The sequence below is a fragment of the Sinocyclocheilus rhinocerous genome, unplaced genomic scaffold (assembly GCF_001515625.1).
Source record: "Sinocyclocheilus rhinocerous isolate Xijiao unplaced genomic scaffold, SAMN03320098_v1.1 scaffold53, whole genome shotgun sequence".
In the NCBI taxonomy this organism is placed as follows: Eukaryota; Metazoa; Chordata; class Actinopteri; order Cypriniformes; family Cyprinidae; genus Sinocyclocheilus; species Sinocyclocheilus rhinocerous.
Window position 1 is genome coordinate 3,335,905 of NW_015645538.1, and position 17,174 is coordinate 3,353,078.

A 17,174-nucleotide genomic window follows, 5' to 3' on the forward strand; every position below is an offset into this window, starting at 1 on the left:
CTCTCTCTCTCTCGCTCTCCCTACCGTTAGGTAACTTGTGCATTGTTTTACTTACTTGTTTTTGACATATTCGACCGAACTACAAACTTTCCAGTGATGTCTGTGAGAAGGATATATTCACTCGACAAGCTCGCGCCGCTGCGCGCTCAATCCACTCAGCGTGCTTTGTTAATCAGCTCGCGCACATCAGCTATACAGGCGTTAATACTGAATGTTTAATATTATATTCATTGCATACATATACTTCGTAGTAGACATCCTTAACTCCTTTCTGCTGTCTGTTGTTCTGTTGTCGGTGTTTCTTTGTTTGAATATGGCGCTTATCACATGCTGTGTGGTATCAGCGTTTGGTATCGGGGCATTTTAACGAGTACGAGTACGAGTACGAGTACGAGTACAGGAGACCAGTATCGGGCCCGATACCGATACCAGTATCGGTGCATCCCTAATAAAAATATAGGCTATAAACATTCTAAAATATATGTTTACCTTTTAGGCAATTTTTTTATGTCTCAAAACGCATTTATAGTCCGTATCTCATATTTTCCTAACTTGTTGTAGGCTACCCTTAACTGCATTAAACATCGTGTCACGTGGATGGAAATATGCATGGAAATGATATGCAGATGACGCTATGCATATTAAAACTAGGCGTTGTAAGCTCCATATATGGCTATTTCGGGGAGGAGACAGGGTGGAGATTCATGTACGCACAATCTTCCGCTGACGGGGTATTACAGAGGGAATTTTGCGCAGGTTCTGGCGTACGCATAGCTTTATAAATCTGAAAACTTTTGTACTTACGCAAAATCTAGCTTTTGTGAGTACGCACACATTTAGGATGAAATCTACGTAAAGTTTTATACATGAGGCCCCAGAACTGTTGTGCGTCTGCGAGCAACACTGTAGTGTTTAGTTTCTGAATGAATCCGCGTTTTGAACGAATCATGTGAACCAATGACTCAGTAGCCCATTTATAGAGAGAGCCATTTACTGAATTCCTGAATGAATCAACCGTTTGAACGATTCGACTCATAAAGACATTTACCGCCACCTGCTGGTAGTTTTAGTTTCTTCTTTAGAGTATCATTTCATTCATTAAAAAAATAAAAAATAAATAAAAAAAACATTAAAGGGATAGTTCACCAAAAATAAAAAAATATAAAAATTAATTCTGTCATCATTTATTCACCCTCATGTTGTTTCAAACCTGAATGACTTACTTTCTTTTGTACTACATAAAAGAAGTTATTTTGAAGACGGTTGCATTTTATGTTAGGCCATTGTAGCCTAAACATTCAACACGATAATAGCTTTAAATTATCTTTTGGGGGTATATTCACAGCCAAATTTAGTTAGCACCCTGTAATTAATTAGATTTTTTAATCGACTGACAGCCCTAATTTTAATATATTTTAAAATGTAATTTATTCCCGATTTATTCCATTATTTTGAAATATAATGTATGTCTGTGAGTGTATGTACCATAGAAAGCCAGAACGACCCTGGTGTTGAGTAAAAGCAGCAGTGTAGAGGACTAGGTGGAGATGGAATGTAAAGAGGAGGCAGTTCCTCTTCCTTCTCATCCTCTTCTTTCTCCTCCTCCTGTAGTTCCTCCTCTGTGGCATCTGGCTTCTGCTCCTTCAATTTCTTCAAGCGTTTTTCCCTCTCTTTCTTCTTCTCCTCTTTTCTGGCCTGCCTGAGTGCTACCTCTGCATCTCTCTGCAAACACACATGCATCCATGTGTGGCAACATTTCAGCAGCAGAACATTAAACAATATAGTAATTACAGACCATTGTGGTGATTTTAATAATTGTGTTTGTATCATCACAGTTGATATTAAGAATACATTTTATTTATATATAAGCCAATCAATAGAATTATATTAAAAAAAAAACATAAATTGATAAAAGTTTAAATATTATTTTTAAAAGGTTTTATTTTGAAATAATACACTTCAACAAAATAAAATAAACTTTAGGAGAAATAGAGAGAGAAAGTCAAAGAGAGAGTCAGGGCATAACCTTAATTCGGGACTTGATGCTGCTGAAGCAGAAATGCATTGTGGGAAGATCTGAGAGTTGAAAGGTGTTTCCACCAGTCTGAGCTCCAGGATCAGGACACTGAACTTCCACCACATGACCATTTTGACAGAAGATCAGCAGAGTGTTTTTCTCCTTTAAACAAATGCACAAATCTTCAGTGTCAATAAATCATGTATGATATGGTCACCACATGAAACTCAGCAAGCTTCACTGCTAACAATCATCACTCACATGTGACTGAGGTGACCACTCCAGACCTTGCACAGGACCTGGGACTGTAACAAACCCTATTGGTGTGTATCTTTCCCCCACCGTGAAGAAAAAAACAGTGCTGTCTGCGCTCTAAAAAGAGAGAGTGCAAAAGAATATCATGTTCACACAGCAGAATATTTTGACACAAATCATTCTCACTCACTCAACCCGTACCCCAGTAGCCATGATCTTTCTAGTTCTCTCATAAGCAATGGCGGTCACAGGTGCATTGTGGGGCTTGAGAGCTTGTCTGAGGCGGAGTTCAGCATCTCCAGAGCGTGTGCGTCCTGCAACCACGTGCAGACTCTGAGTGTTATACAGCTCCAAGAGACGTACAACACCGTCATCAAAACCCACAACCAGCAGACCCCCGGCAGTGTTCACCTGCAGAGACAAACACACTCCATCAACAAACAATATGACCACATATAGATGCATAATAAATTGGTACCATACTGGCTATCATTCGATATTAGAGATTTCTGCGCTTATTGGTATTGTTTGATTTGATATCTATTTTTATTTTATTGGATTTTTTACATTTAGATTACCTTTGCTGTCATCTGACTCTGACTTAAAGTTCATCTTGAAAAACAATAATAATTTAATAATGAATTCTATAATAAATTAGTATTACTTAAATAAAATAATTTAATTTAAAATAATGTAATAACACTATTAAATGTCATCTTTAGCAAATCTCCAAATGAATATAATTTTTCATACTGTACATTATAATGTTGTGGTGCCCAAATTGACTTCGGCATATGTGATATTATTATTATTATTATAGCATTCAATTCAATTAATGTTTTGAGTTAGATTTAATTTTTATATTTTCAGTTTGGTAATTTTGTTATCTGCTTTTGTCATTTTAATTATTTTTTAAAAACATTTCTACACCGCTTTGTTTTTATTTCAGTATTAGTTTCATTCATTTTAGTACTTTAACTATTTATTTTAGTTGGTTACCAAAGCAACATTTTGCATGTTTTTTATCGACTATTTATATTTTATTTTCAGCCATTTTATTTGATATTCATTCACATTACCATGTCTGAAGCCCATGTGAGTGTTGTCCCTCCTTGTTTGAAGCGGCATATCGTGAGCTCTTTCTTTGAAAGAAAGTCAAACACCCTGACTGAGGCTGGGTAAGATAAAAAGGTATTTGTCAATGTTCATATAAAGCACATCATAGGTCTGTGTAAGTGGGTGTATGTTCCAAATGAATATAATTTTTCATACTGTACATTATAATGTTGGGGTGCCCAAATTGACTTCGGCATATGTGATATTATTATTATTATTATAGCATTCAATTCAATTAATGTTTTGAGTTAGATTAAATTTTTATATTTTCAGTTTGGTAATTTTGTTATCTGCTTTTGTCATTTTAATTATTTTTTTAAAACATTTCTACACCGCTTTGTTTTTATTTCAGTATTAGTTTCATTCATTTTAGTACTTTAACTATTTATTTTAGTTGGTTACCAAAGCAACATTTTGCATGTTTTTTATCGACTATTTATATTTTATTTTCAGCCATTTTATTTGATATTCATTCACATTACCATGTCTGAAGCCCATGTGAGTGTTGTCCCTCCTTGTTTGAAGCGGCATATCGTGAGCTCTTTCTTTGAAAGAAAGTCAAACACCCTGACTGAGGCTGGGTAAGATAAAAAGGTATTTGTCAATGTTCATATAAAGCACATCATAGGTCTGTGTAAGTGGGTGTATGTTTGGTCAGGGTTACATTTTTCCTTACAGTCCAAGGCTGTAGTGGCCATGAGATGGCTACTTTCAGAAACATCCATGCCCTGAATGGCACCAGCATGAAATGAGAAGAGACACTCTGGATCTTGGGTCTGCAAAACAGAAAAAATTCTTATCGGACCTACCATGGAAAAATAAAAAAGATTAAACAACCATTTAACATGACTCACAATGTTGGAGAATGAGAGATCCAATTTCCAAATACAGCCATTAGAGTCCTGTTAAAATCAAACACAAACACTATTCAGACTGGGCCTTATAGTTGCTTTAAAATATTGTCAAGAAATAAATAAAAAGCAAGTTCCATATCTAAAAGAAAAAGACCTGAGCAAACCAGATGGAGGTTTCTGGGATGGAGCTCTTGACCATAGAGTATAAACTGACATTACGGCCTATTATTATCTCATTCATGGGTTCAATCTCAAACAGGCCGCTGTCATCAACTGCATCTGCGGTGTCTATGGTCTCCAGGTTCCAGCCCTGAGAAAACGATGGAGAAATCACTTTAAAAACGTTCAAAAACCAAAACATCCTCACCATGTAATAATTAGCTTCAAATAAGGTTATACTTATTAGCAATAGCAACGATCAGTGAAGTAGCACTATCTCACTTACTCTGACTGCTCCATCAGACCCTATGGTCATAAGTTCTCCCTCATCCAGGTTAAATTGGTAAATGGCTCCACTATGACATGTGCGTCCACCTTTACGGCATAATTCCACCTTTATCAGACCACCCTCCCAAAGGAGCATGTTCCCCCACTCTGATCCTGACACAACCTGAGAAAGAAAGAGAATTCACTTCTTCAAGAACTTGTTCATTTAAAAAGTGTGTAGGTTTGTTTGTGTCAACATGCAAAATAATAAGGTGCTGAACCTTTCCATCAGGAAGCTCCACATATCCTTCTATATCTGTAACTGTTGTTTTTCCAAAACTTCCCAGCAACCCTTGCAACTTTAAACCAGTGAATGTATTAGCCATTTTCCAGAATCTGAAAAAAAAACTCTATCAGCACATGTATACTGTATACACTACCATTCAAGTCAGTAATATCTTATAATGTTTTTGAAAGAAGTCTCTTATGTTTACCAAGGATACATTTATTTAATCAAAACTACAGTAAAAAGTGTAATATTGTGGAAATATGATTACAAATTATATTACATAACTGTTTTCTACTTGAATATATTTTCAAATGTCATTTTTTCCTGTGAATATGGCAAAGCTGAATTTTCAGCAGCCATTAATCCTGTCACATGATCCTTCAGAAATCATTCTAATAATATGCCGATTTAGTGCTCAAGAAACATGTCTTATTATTATGAATGTTGAAAACAGTTGTGCTGCTTAATATTTTTGTGGAAACCTGACACTTTTTTTTTTGATGACGATGAACAGACATTTCTTTGAAATAAATATTTTTAGCAAACAGCATAAAATTCTTTAATTTAATGTACATTAAAATTCTTTAATTTCATGCAACTTGCTGAATAAAAGTATTAATTTCTAAAAAAAAAAAAGAAAAAATGACAGTAATACAAACCTAATGTGCCCAGTGCCAGATGTAGTGAGCTGTCCAACGCAGTCGGGTGAAAAGGTGACCCTGTAGACATCCTGAGAAAAAGCTTTATTGCACAGTGTCACCTGTTCCTGCCTCCAGTCCCACAGCGTAAGCATGTAGTCTGGAGCTCCACCCACACTGGCCAGTAAAGAGCCATCACGATTAAAATCCACAAAGCTGTATTCACTACCTGTGCCACCTTCAAATTAAACACGAACACACTAAAATTATGCATGTATGATTCTATCTCAAACCACGTCTCGTTCAAATTTAAGTAATGTTGTCGTAGGCCAGTGTTGCCAGATGTACGATAATTATCGTATTTGTACGATAATTTTGACCTCTGTACGATGTACGATCAATAATGAAAAAAATCCCATAATGTACGATAATTTCATAATTTTATGACAATTCAAATGATGGTAGTTGTAGTCATAGGGCTTCTATATTCATACACGAAATCGGCTCATTACAGACACTCTAAATGCGCTCGTGCACACCTCAGAGTGTGTTAAGAATGCATGAGGGTGCCCTGCTTTACGAGCACTGTTGCGGTCCATGACGGCAAGAACCCCCTCAACATCTGGCAACACACAGGCGTCCGATGACAGCGGCTCAGATGTGGAGTTAACAGCTAAAGTCTGTCTACACTGGACGCAACAAAGCGAGTGTTAAAAATCATTTTAATACGTCATAAATAGAGCGAGGCATCAGTTTACTGTCGGGGATGTGTCGTGTCGTATCGTATCCAGTGCAAACAGTCACTGATTATAATGGTTTCTATAGTATTTTGTCGTACTGCTCGCGTCCAATGTAAACAAGGTACGCCTAGTTATCTATTGTGGTAATTTGCAGGTCGTGTCAAAAAGTTGTTGGTTTAGATAAATAGCTGTATTCTGTACGTTTGACTCGTGTACGATCATTTTCTTTCAAATACGGTAATTTTGAGCTTCTGGTACGATACTTGGACATTTCCAATCTGGCAACACTGTCGTAGGCCATCTGAGCTGCCTCTGATGTCCTACCTCTGAGGATCCTGTAAGGCCGCAGGGACGGGTACTCATATATGATGATGTTAGGCTGATGGCCTTTCTCTGCCACTGCAAGATACTGCTTACTTGGATGAGTCTTTGAAGAGAGAAATTATATATTAGGTCTTATATTAGGTCATCAGGTCCACAAAGCCTGATAGGTGCTATGACCTTTCTCATGTTGCTCATACACTCATGTATCAGGCCACTCTTTTCTCTTTTTTTCCTGTTGCTGTTGATATTTTAATTTGCCCTAGCAGTTTTCATTCACATATAGTCATCTAAATAACAGTAATATACCATAATGGCTCCGATGCCTCCCCCGCTGCTACAGCGGATGTAATGCTGCTTTTTGGTGTGCACATCCAATAGGATAAGCAGATTCCCGGCTATGAAGGCCAACGTATGCTCATCCAACAGCTGTAGGTTCCCTCTCCGACCACAGTCATAGCCAAACGAATGTCTGGGCTCAGTTTAAGGAGCAAATGAAATAAGCAGATAGTCATGAATCCTCCACCCTTCATCACAGAGCAACAAACTACTACAGGTCATATGTTTGTAATAATTGCAGCTTATATGTTTTTGAAAAAGTCTCTTACGCTCACCAGGACTGCATTTATTTGATCAAAAACAGTAATATTGTAAAATATTGTTTCAATTGAAAACAACTGTTTTCTATTTTCATACATTTTAAAATATAATTTATTCCTGTGATGGCAGAGCTGAATTTTTAGCAGCCATTAATCTAGTCTTCAGTGTCACATGATCCTTCTGAAATGTTTGCTGATTTGGTTAATATCAGTTATTATTGGGGCCCAATTATTAATAATGGTTCTTATTATTATCAATGTTGAAAATAGTTTTTGCTGCTTAATATTTTTGTGGAAAACGTTATACATTTTCAGGATTCTTTAATGAATAGAAAGTGAATGAACAGCAGTTATTTGAAATAAATAATTTGAAATATTTTGTAACTTTGTCATTAATGTCACTTTTGATTAATTTATTGTGTCCTTACTGAATTTTTTATTTTTTTATACTTTTGAATGTGTATCACGGTTTCCACAAAAACATTATGCAGCAAAAACTGTTTTCAACATTGAAAATAATAAGAAATGTTTCATGAATCAGGATATGAGAATGATTTTTGAAGAACCATGTGACACTGAAGACAGGAGTAATGTCTGCTGGAAATTCAGCTTCAACATCACATGAATAAATTACACTTTAAAATATATTTAAAATATAATAAAAAAACTGTTGTAAAATTTTAATAATACTTCACAATATTACTGTATTTACTTTATTTTTGATCATATCAAATCAAGTCATGCAGCTTTGAGCATTAGAGAGATTGTTCAAAAATATTATTAAAAATATCAGTTATTCCAAATTTTTGACTGGCAATACATATATATACTGAAGTAATATATAGTATGTATTTTTGTTATATATTTATGTTAGCTGCTGTGGATACAAGAGGTGCAGCAGGTTCTGTGGGATGTTGGAGTCTGCAGTGATGAAGGGTTTGGAGCACAGTTCCTCATAGCTGTAATACATGTCATCTGGGATTGACTTCTTCTGCTCTTCCTCAGGGTTTCCATCACACTCTTCAACCCCCACTGTCTGCTCTGAAATGAAAACGCCATTAAATCAGGAGTTTCATATGGATTCGTTACGCATTTGACACACAAATGAGAAAATATATAAGATGAATGTGATAATCACTATTAATCAATCAACAAAATTCGCTAAACAATTAGAATATTTCTCTCCGTGACAGTAATTGTTTGCTGGGCAAACAGATGTCAAGTTTGTTTACGGCTGATGATGACCTAGAGTTAAAACGTTCAGATTTTGTTAAAATCGCACAAGAATTGCGTGAACATGAAGTATTTGTCAAACACCTTGTTTCTGAGTCAAAATAACGCTTAGAAAGTGTTATTTCACCTTGTAAAGTAACTTCATCTGTTAGCGTCTCGGAAGCGTCCATGTTCGTCCGACTGCGTTGCTTAGCAACCGTACACTTCGCGCATTGCCCACTGGGTATTGTAGTCTATTCTTAATGCAACGAGGCCAACTTCTACTCACAAAATGTGAACCTCAGCGTATGAATCTCATACCTTATAATCATGGTGGAGCTGTTCAATAATTGTTTTGTAGCCTTTAAAGCAAGTATTACTCTATTAATTAGATTATTAGTCTATAATATTAAAATTGTTGAACTAAATGAATTTACAGAGATGCCACTAGATGGCAGTACAGCTCAGTGCTCAGATATAATAGACGCCATAATAGCACAGCAGTCAGATAGAATAGAAGGATTCTGTCCTTTGACATAAGATTAAAACATCATAAACAATGTCTGATAAACAATGAAATGTCATTCACAGAAAGTCAAAAAAGCTGGCATACAAGCACACAGTACACACCCAACCACTCTATGGTACTGCAGAATTTACAACTAGGCCTATGTTAACTCTCTTTTCAAATGTGAGCAAACTCACCTGCTCACACAAAAACTGTGCATCACTCAGCAGTGACTTACAAGCCTGAACACACACTTCTGCTCACACGCACATAAACACACTGTCCCCATTTCTCACAGCCATTAACAATCCACCCACACACATCTCTCACAAACTACTACTCGGCCTTCAGAAGCACACACAAGGTTTTTTTTTTTTAATACTTTGCATTGATTGTAAAGTAGAATGGCAGGAAGTCAGCATCACATGGCGGGGCCCCTTTCCTGTATGTGAGAGCATGTGTGTGTTTATTACATGGGGTAACAGTGATACCTAAAGACAAGAAACAAAACATCTGTGAAAGAACGTAAACACACACATATACAAAAGAGGAAATTGGAGACTGACCAGTACAATAATTTCTACTACAAAGACATATGTTTCCCCTTAAAGGGATTGTTCACACAAAATGAAAATTCTCTCATAATTTGCTCACCCTCATGTCATTCCAAATTTTGTTCAGTGGGACATAAAAAGAGATGTTATGAAGAATGTTCATGCTGCTCTGTTCCATACAATGAAAGTTAATGGCGACCAGGATTTGACAAAAAACAAATATAGCATCCTAAAAGTGATCTATACAACCTTTCCACTATATTTTGAAACCATGCTCCTCCAACTTAGAATCTCAGAGATAGAAGAAATTATAATTCCTGCTAATAACTACATGCTCAGCTCGTAAATACGATCTTTACTTATAAGTTGAACTTAAAGGTGCAGTAGGAGATCTTTGAAAATGTTAACTTTAGCCTGATAGTGAAAGCGAACTCCCACCTCCCTGCAATCGCCGTCCAAAGCCACGCCCCCTGAACGCATATACGCTCACAGACCAGAATACCAGAGACAACATTACTACAATAGGCTACATCAGCGGTTCCCAATTCCAGTCGTCCCCCCTCTGCACATTTATATGTATCTCTTGTCACGTGCGACGTTTGTTCTATTCGACCGTAAGCGCCCTGCGAAGTGGACATCACCGGATATTCCGCCATCCAGGTCGACGCGAGCGTATATGTTCCATACAAAGGGCATTAAAATGTGCAAGATGTAAATTTAAATAGTATTTATTTACAGAGGTGTATTATGTCACACTTCACACTTCTCTAGTAAGTTTCGTCTGTGTGTGAAGACGCTGCACAGCGCAAATCCGTGAATTAATGTTCCGAAGTGAAGTAAACTCCAACTACGTTCATGCACGTAGCTCACTTCTAACGAGCTGGTTATCTGAATCGGGTGTGTTAACTAAGCGAGACATGCAAAATATGCAGAGCGGGGTGCGTGAGGACTGGAATTGGGAACCGCTGGGCTACATCATGTGTCATTCACCGGTGAGAAAACTTTAAAAGTACTACAATACCAGGAAGGAAGATCGGATTGTTGATGTGTGTCTGCCATTCTCGCTTTGTCTGCACAGCGTGCGTGAATGCGCTGATGACGGATCCTGTCTGCGCGAACCGGGTGCGCAGAGGTATGCTAATACATTGACAGGCAGGTAGGAAAGCCAATTAAAACGCTCGGACCAAGCGTTTTGATTGGACGAACATTTCTTGGTCCTACGCCTTCCACAGAATACATAAATACAGACAAATACAATTAGACCACTTAACTTAATGATTGCTATCGGGATGTGAAGAGACTTTCAACCAGCAAAACAAAAAATGTTTCTGAAGATAACAACCTATTGCACCTTTAATCGCTTCAAAGACTATATTTGAACGCATAAAGCAGTTGCAAGCATATGTTGCATTATAAACGTTGCCGCTAGGGGCGTTATAACGTGACTGTCTGCTATTTTACAATGAGTTTTCTCTCTCGAGTCTCGAGTCAATGGCGGAGACAATCATGCCTGCAAAGTAAAGTAAAGTATGTTTATTATAGAAATTTACCTTAACAATAACACATAGCCTAATGCTTGAATTTGTTACGTCCAGATAAACCCAGGTAACATTAGCTATGTTCAAACGGAACACGCATTGGCCAAGCGCTCGCGTATTTGCCAAAATATGTTTCTTGGTCTAAATTATGGCATAATTTTCATTTTTGCGTGAACTAGCTCTTTAACCCCATACGCGGGACTGTGTGCGTGGGTGTGCGTGACAACACATGTAGGGTTACTCATAATGACTCATTCTTATCCAAAGAGGTCATTCTCTCCCCCTCACCTCGTGCATGAACTCACTGTTATCTGAGGTGAGTCACCTGGCAGGCTTGTTTGTGTTTGTAACACACATCGATACACGTCTTACTTGAGAACATATTTTGCAAAAGCAAAAGTAAACTTTAATTGCAAATGCTGAGATCCCAAACACGAGGTCTTAAAAAAAGGAATTTAAATGGGAAAAGTAGTTTGAAAACAAGTGAAAATCCAAGTTACCCACTGAGCGATTTAAATTATGGGTTTTATAGCAAAGTTTGAAATAGGCTATCTTTGGAAATTACTAGTTGTTTTGCAGACAGAACTAATCTTTTGCTTAACAGTCCAGTCCAAACCATCTATATCATATCTCTGTGAATAAATATGCAAATGATGTTATTGTGCAGCGAGTTTAATTTCCTCTTTGTCAAAAGTAATCGTTCCCACAGCTCCGCCCCCTGCTGTGAAACTTAATTAGTATTTGTACTGCCTGTGCCCACACTGTCATTCAAATTGCACACATTATTATTTATGAAAAAGACTTAAAGCAGAATGAGTGTGTATGTGTGTTGGGGAAGAGAGGCTAGCCTGTGAAAAATTCATTCCCTTGTCTGCTTGCTCTAACTAGCCCGCACAGCAGGAATCACGCTTTGATATGTCTCTTATTTGGAAAAAAACTAACAATTGCATGTGCAAACACGTCCATGCACAATGCGACAATCCGTTGACAGTGCACACATGGACTATTTTAAGCCACCCTATACAGTGCTGTCTGTCACTATGCAAACGTCACAAAGCATCTGTGTATGTGCTCATATGAAGGTTTAGACATAGATGAGGGCAACGCAAGAGTCTAGGTATATAGGCTATGTGTGTGTTTTGTGAGTTAGTCTGGTTAGCGCAGAGCATTGATGATGTGCTCTGCGGGGGGTAAGCCGCCTCATAAATCTCTGGATTTTTGCTCTTTCATGGAGGGTCTGCAACAGGAATGATAATAAAACATAAGAGAGAGTGTCCCTGTCTATCATACGCACACATGCGCACACACATACTCTAATATCTACTTTAGACATCTCTTCGAGCAGCGGTAAAAATGGTGTTGTGGAAGTGCAGGCTAAGGTTGCAAATGCATACAATTTTCCAGTGAAGTTGCGATGTGCAAATATTGCAGTACGCAATAAGCATTTCAATTCAGATACTATGTTGTCTTCATGGTGTAATCCTCGTATTCTGTTTGGGGTCTCAAAGATTTAATTTTAATAGCTCAAAATACAGTGAAATATCTGGTTTCTGATGCCTAAAGTGGTAGTTCACCCAAAAATGAAAATTGGTGTCATTTACTTTATTGTATGAAACACAAAAGAAGATATTTTGAAGAATATGTCAACAGTTGGACCCTATTGACCTTTATTGTGTGAACAAAATATCAATTGTGTTCCACAAAATAAAGTAATGATTACAGGTTTGGAACATCATGAGTGTGTTTAATGATTAAATAAATTAAAATTTTGGATGAAATATCCATATAATTAGATGGAAAAAAGATTATTCTTAACATTTCATCGCTTTCTATGAGATGTTACATATGTTTGGTGTCTGAGACCCCATATTTTAATTGTGATCGAAACAGAAACAGCATAACTGGATACCATTCTCACTTGTTTTGAGTTCGAACAGATGGTTAAGGCTTCAATAATATCTATCTAGTGGCTTTTGATTACGTTAGAGGAACTACTTATAATCATTTAATGGGAAAATAAGGTTAATTTTTTGAAATTGCTGTTGGATCATTACCATGAATTATCATTGGGTTTCTGGGACCGCAAACATAAACACAGTCTCAACAGATCATGTGGGTTAGGACAATTTGAATTTAAATTTACAAGTAAACATCTGTCTGTTAAGCATTTATATTCTGCCTGATTTGCATGATGATGATTATACAGTGTGGTTTGGTTTATTTTAAATCAGTATTCCTCTGGCGGCATGTGTTCGATTCTATTCTGCTGCCTGTCAGGTTGCTGTCACAGTAACATAAAAAATTATTTGTATCCATACTTACAGTATATGCAGAGCGATTACTTGTATACTTGTAGATCACTACACAGTTACTGATCTCTATATAGATATTTTAGGACAGTCCATATGTATAACAACAGTTCTGTCATGACAACTCTCAGAGGGATTGGCATGGTAATGTACAACCATTGGAATAAGCTTTGAAGCTAAAAATCCTTTGTGTTTGAAAGCATCTGGGAGGGGTCACTAATGAGAGGCCATTGTTGTTGCATGCTTGTGCTTGTGTTTGTTTCTGTCACAAATAGCCTGTTGCAGTATGTGCATTTAAAGGCCTCAGTGAGCCGAATGTATTTTACGTTGTACCTCATTTAAGCTATATTGCTTATTTAGACCTTCTGTATAGTTTTGAAAATGACCAACAAACATGTTTCTGGCCTTGCTATTTTTGGAAAACAGCCTGTTATGTCAAAACATATGGCATAACAGCAAGCCACGGAACTGTGCTCCGCAGTCTCGGTGCCTCCTATTGAATCCCATTGGTAATTATGTATCTGCATTCTAGGCTAATGAATGCATAAATAGAGATCCTTTCCATTTTATAAAAAAAAAATGTAATGACAGATCAGCCAATCAGCTTTATAGAGTGCAGAAAGCAGAAATATGAGAATGAGTTAGAAATTCATAAGAAATTCAATTCAAAGAGAATGACTATAAATTCATGTTTGTGAATGCCCCTCACTAATATATTTGCTCTGCATTCAAATTGTAACATTTAAAAAGTTTCAAATATTACACTGCATAATTTTATATAGTTACTGTAGTGTGCTTTTATATATTTTTTTATAATTCTAATTATAAAAAAGTATATTAAAAGTATAATTGTGTATTTTTTGTTTGTTTAATGAATATGACCATTGATGCTAATATCGCATTTTAAAAAAAAACTTTAAACAAACTTGCTTTATGTAACATTGCAATGAATATCATAACAGGTTACAATAAAGGACAAAACATAGATAAATACAAAGCAAGCAAGAAAAAAATAAAGACTCGATGACAAAAAAAGAAAACAAAAAGGAAGCTGGAGGTAGACAAAGGCAGGCGCGTCTGGCTGCAGAGAAAAAGAAAACAAGAGAGGCGCTTTTGTGAGGAGAGGGTGCGGAGCTTCGCAGAGGTGAGTCAAAGTGACAGCCGAAAGAGAGAGTGTCGGTCTGTGTCTGTGTGCAGGGTAAACCCTTTAGTCCTGCGACCCCGTTCTTCTTTAGCCGAGCACTGGGACCACAGCATTTCCCTAATCCACCCGCTCTAAAGCGACCGACGGGCCACTCACAAACCCCATAATGCACAGCAGCCTTTAGGCTCAGGGTCATTAACATGATATTAGGCTCCAGACACAGACTAGAGTGTGTGTGTGGGGGTGTTTGTGTTGGTTTAGCTAGTGTGTAAGCTGCACTGGTCCTTTCATTGCTCTCTCAGTCTGAAGAGACCGAGTGTGACAATCTGACGGCGTGTAGCGAGGAGATACTTTGTTTTTATATTTTATGCAAAAGCAGTGCTGGAGCAAGTACATTTAAATAATACCACCATGTTATTAGGTTTTGAGATAATACTGAGTAGTGTAGATCAATAAATGTGTTTCTAACCCTAATAACACACTTTACTATTACAATGATGCAAATTATTATACCTGGAAATGTTAAATAAAGTTTACAACAAAAGCATAAAGCATATTAAGTGTTTAGGTGGATATAATATAGATTTTTTTTAAGCATTACACACCCAATTACTGGTTGTCACTTCAAAACGCATTACATTACATTGTTACATGTGAGTCAATGCATTGTTGAAGGTGTTTGCATGTTTTTGAGTCATTTCATTCCATTACAAAGTAATATGGTTTAAAATATCGTGTATAAAGTCATTTGTCTTTATTTTATTAGGACTACTCCAGTGGTATGAACTGGATTTCTCCTTGTAAGTTGGCCTAAATATTTCTGATATATTTTTCTTTTTATGTAATATAAAACGAATGCTCCTTATATCATTTTCTGTGCTAAGTGAGTCTGTTTCTGACTTTCCCAGCTCTAGGCCCATGCTGTGCACAGTTGGGGGGCCTGAAGCTCCAGCAGCCATTTATTTAGGGAAAGAAAAGCGAAATATTCAGTCTTCCAGCCTCACTTTCGTGTTACAAAGCCACTGAGGACTGAACACGGTCTTGGTCTGCTTATTAATTTTCTTAAGTTTCTTTTAACGTGATTGTATGTCCTTCTGGACCTAGACGTCAAACCCAGATCAGGAGATTCTAGTTTGAGTTAATCGACATGCAAATATTCCAGCCATTTCACGACTAGCTTGGAATAATATATATATATTTCTGAGGAGGAGATGAAGATCTGAGGTACGTAAAGTTCAGTCATAACTAATTCTGTGTAACGGAACGCTATTCTGACAATACACTGAGTTGCTAATATTTGAGGATTCCCACTCATTATAGGAGCATAATGATAGCTTGATAAACAGTTTATCACATAATGAGGGGTTTGAGGAGATTCGTCATAATTCGATCAATGCAGTACCTGAGGTAGAATCGTACAGCTTTTAGAAGCTGATCAATGTTTGGCTCACCTCTCTAGGTGTGCAGTATAACAGCAGCTTTGTGGTGAAATATCATTTAAATTCAGCATATGCTCACATTTTCATATGTCGGCTCGAGTTCAAATCCTTGCCATAGCGGAGAGTCTGGGATGTTTGGTTTGGTGGGAAGCCAATGCTGAAAATGCCATAATAGTCACTGCGGGCCTAGATGCAACTAAATTTACAACCTATTCAGAACATGTGAATATGGGTTTGAACACAGCCTAAATTGTTTGAAATTTCTCTAGTCTAAATCTGTGATTTAAAATCAACCCTGAAAAATAACACACTTTCCTCAGCGGGGTGAACTGTAAAAAATGGAAACATGACAAAGAACTGCATCTGTGAGTGCAATATACTCAAAGTGTAAATCTAAGTCTTTTTAGTATCTTTGTGCTGTTAGATTCAACACAAGCAAGGGCATGAAATGGGCTGTTTCATTGCACGTTGCAGTATATCAGTTTAGGATGATTACAGGGCTTTAGATGAGGTGAGAAGTGCAAACTGTTATTAGATGAAAGACCACTTATAATCCCTTGTATCCGTCTAGAAGGAACGCAAGAACACTGGTATTAGACAGATTCACATGAAACACAGGCCTAAACTGGAGCTCTGCGGGTATTGAACTGTAAATTCTTGCATATCCCTTTCAGTACAACATGACTTCATTCTGTGTGCTAATCTGAACAATTATTACATCTGATTTCCATCTTGATGTAATTTGCTGCTGATTAACTGATTTCAAAAATAGAAAATGTATTGGTCTGTGGCAAACAATGTAACTGCCTTAATACATGTTAAAAATTGCCTTTATCCATTAGGTTTTCTATTAATATCTGTTTACATGCTAAATATAAGATGTACAGCAATCAATATAAATATCTTTATAATATAATTTCTATCACATCCACCAACTGTAATCCCATATGAGATTACCGTGCTCTTTACAAATGTGACCCTGGACCACAAAACCAGTCATAAGGGTCGATTTTTAAAAATTGAGATTTATACATCATCTGAAAGCTGAATAAATAAGCTTTCCATTGATGTATGGTTTGTTAGGATAGGACAATTTTACAAAATTAGGACAAAATTAAGTTTTAATATATTTACAGTAAAGGAAATTTACAAAATATCTTCATGGAACATGATCTTTACTTAATATCCTAATGATTTTTGGCATAAAAGAAAAAT

At 36.8% G+C, this 17,174-nt stretch overlaps 1 protein-coding gene across 1 annotated transcript in view; it reads right to left on the reverse strand.

The window, feature by feature from the left end:
- Positions 1–8,685, reverse strand: part of cfap44 (cilia and flagella associated protein 44) — a 29,850-nt gene extending 21,165 nt beyond the window's left edge. The window contains exons 1-15 of the mRNA XM_016509727.1: positions 8,616–8,685; positions 8,143–8,296; positions 6,966–7,128; positions 6,660–6,762; positions 5,617–5,833; positions 4,950–5,064; positions 4,688–4,852; positions 4,397–4,552; positions 4,243–4,290; positions 4,065–4,164; positions 3,871–3,965; positions 2,474–2,683; positions 2,279–2,389; positions 2,027–2,179; positions 1,486–1,722 (exon numbers count right to left, since the gene is read on the reverse strand). Of these exons, the coding sequence (XP_016365213.1) occupies positions 1,486–1,722; positions 2,027–2,179; positions 2,279–2,389; positions 2,474–2,683; positions 3,871–3,965; positions 4,065–4,164; positions 4,243–4,290; positions 4,397–4,552; positions 4,688–4,852; positions 4,950–5,064; positions 5,617–5,833; positions 6,660–6,762; positions 6,966–7,128; positions 8,143–8,296; positions 8,616–8,658 (2,070 nt within the window). The 5' untranslated portion in view covers positions 8,659–8,685. The remainder of the gene's footprint in view (positions 1–1,485; positions 1,723–2,026; positions 2,180–2,278; positions 2,390–2,473; positions 2,684–3,870; positions 3,966–4,064; positions 4,165–4,242; positions 4,291–4,396; positions 4,553–4,687; positions 4,853–4,949; positions 5,065–5,616; positions 5,834–6,659; positions 6,763–6,965; positions 7,129–8,142; positions 8,297–8,615) is intronic.
- Between the last annotated feature and the right edge of the window lie 8,489 nt (positions 8,686–17,174).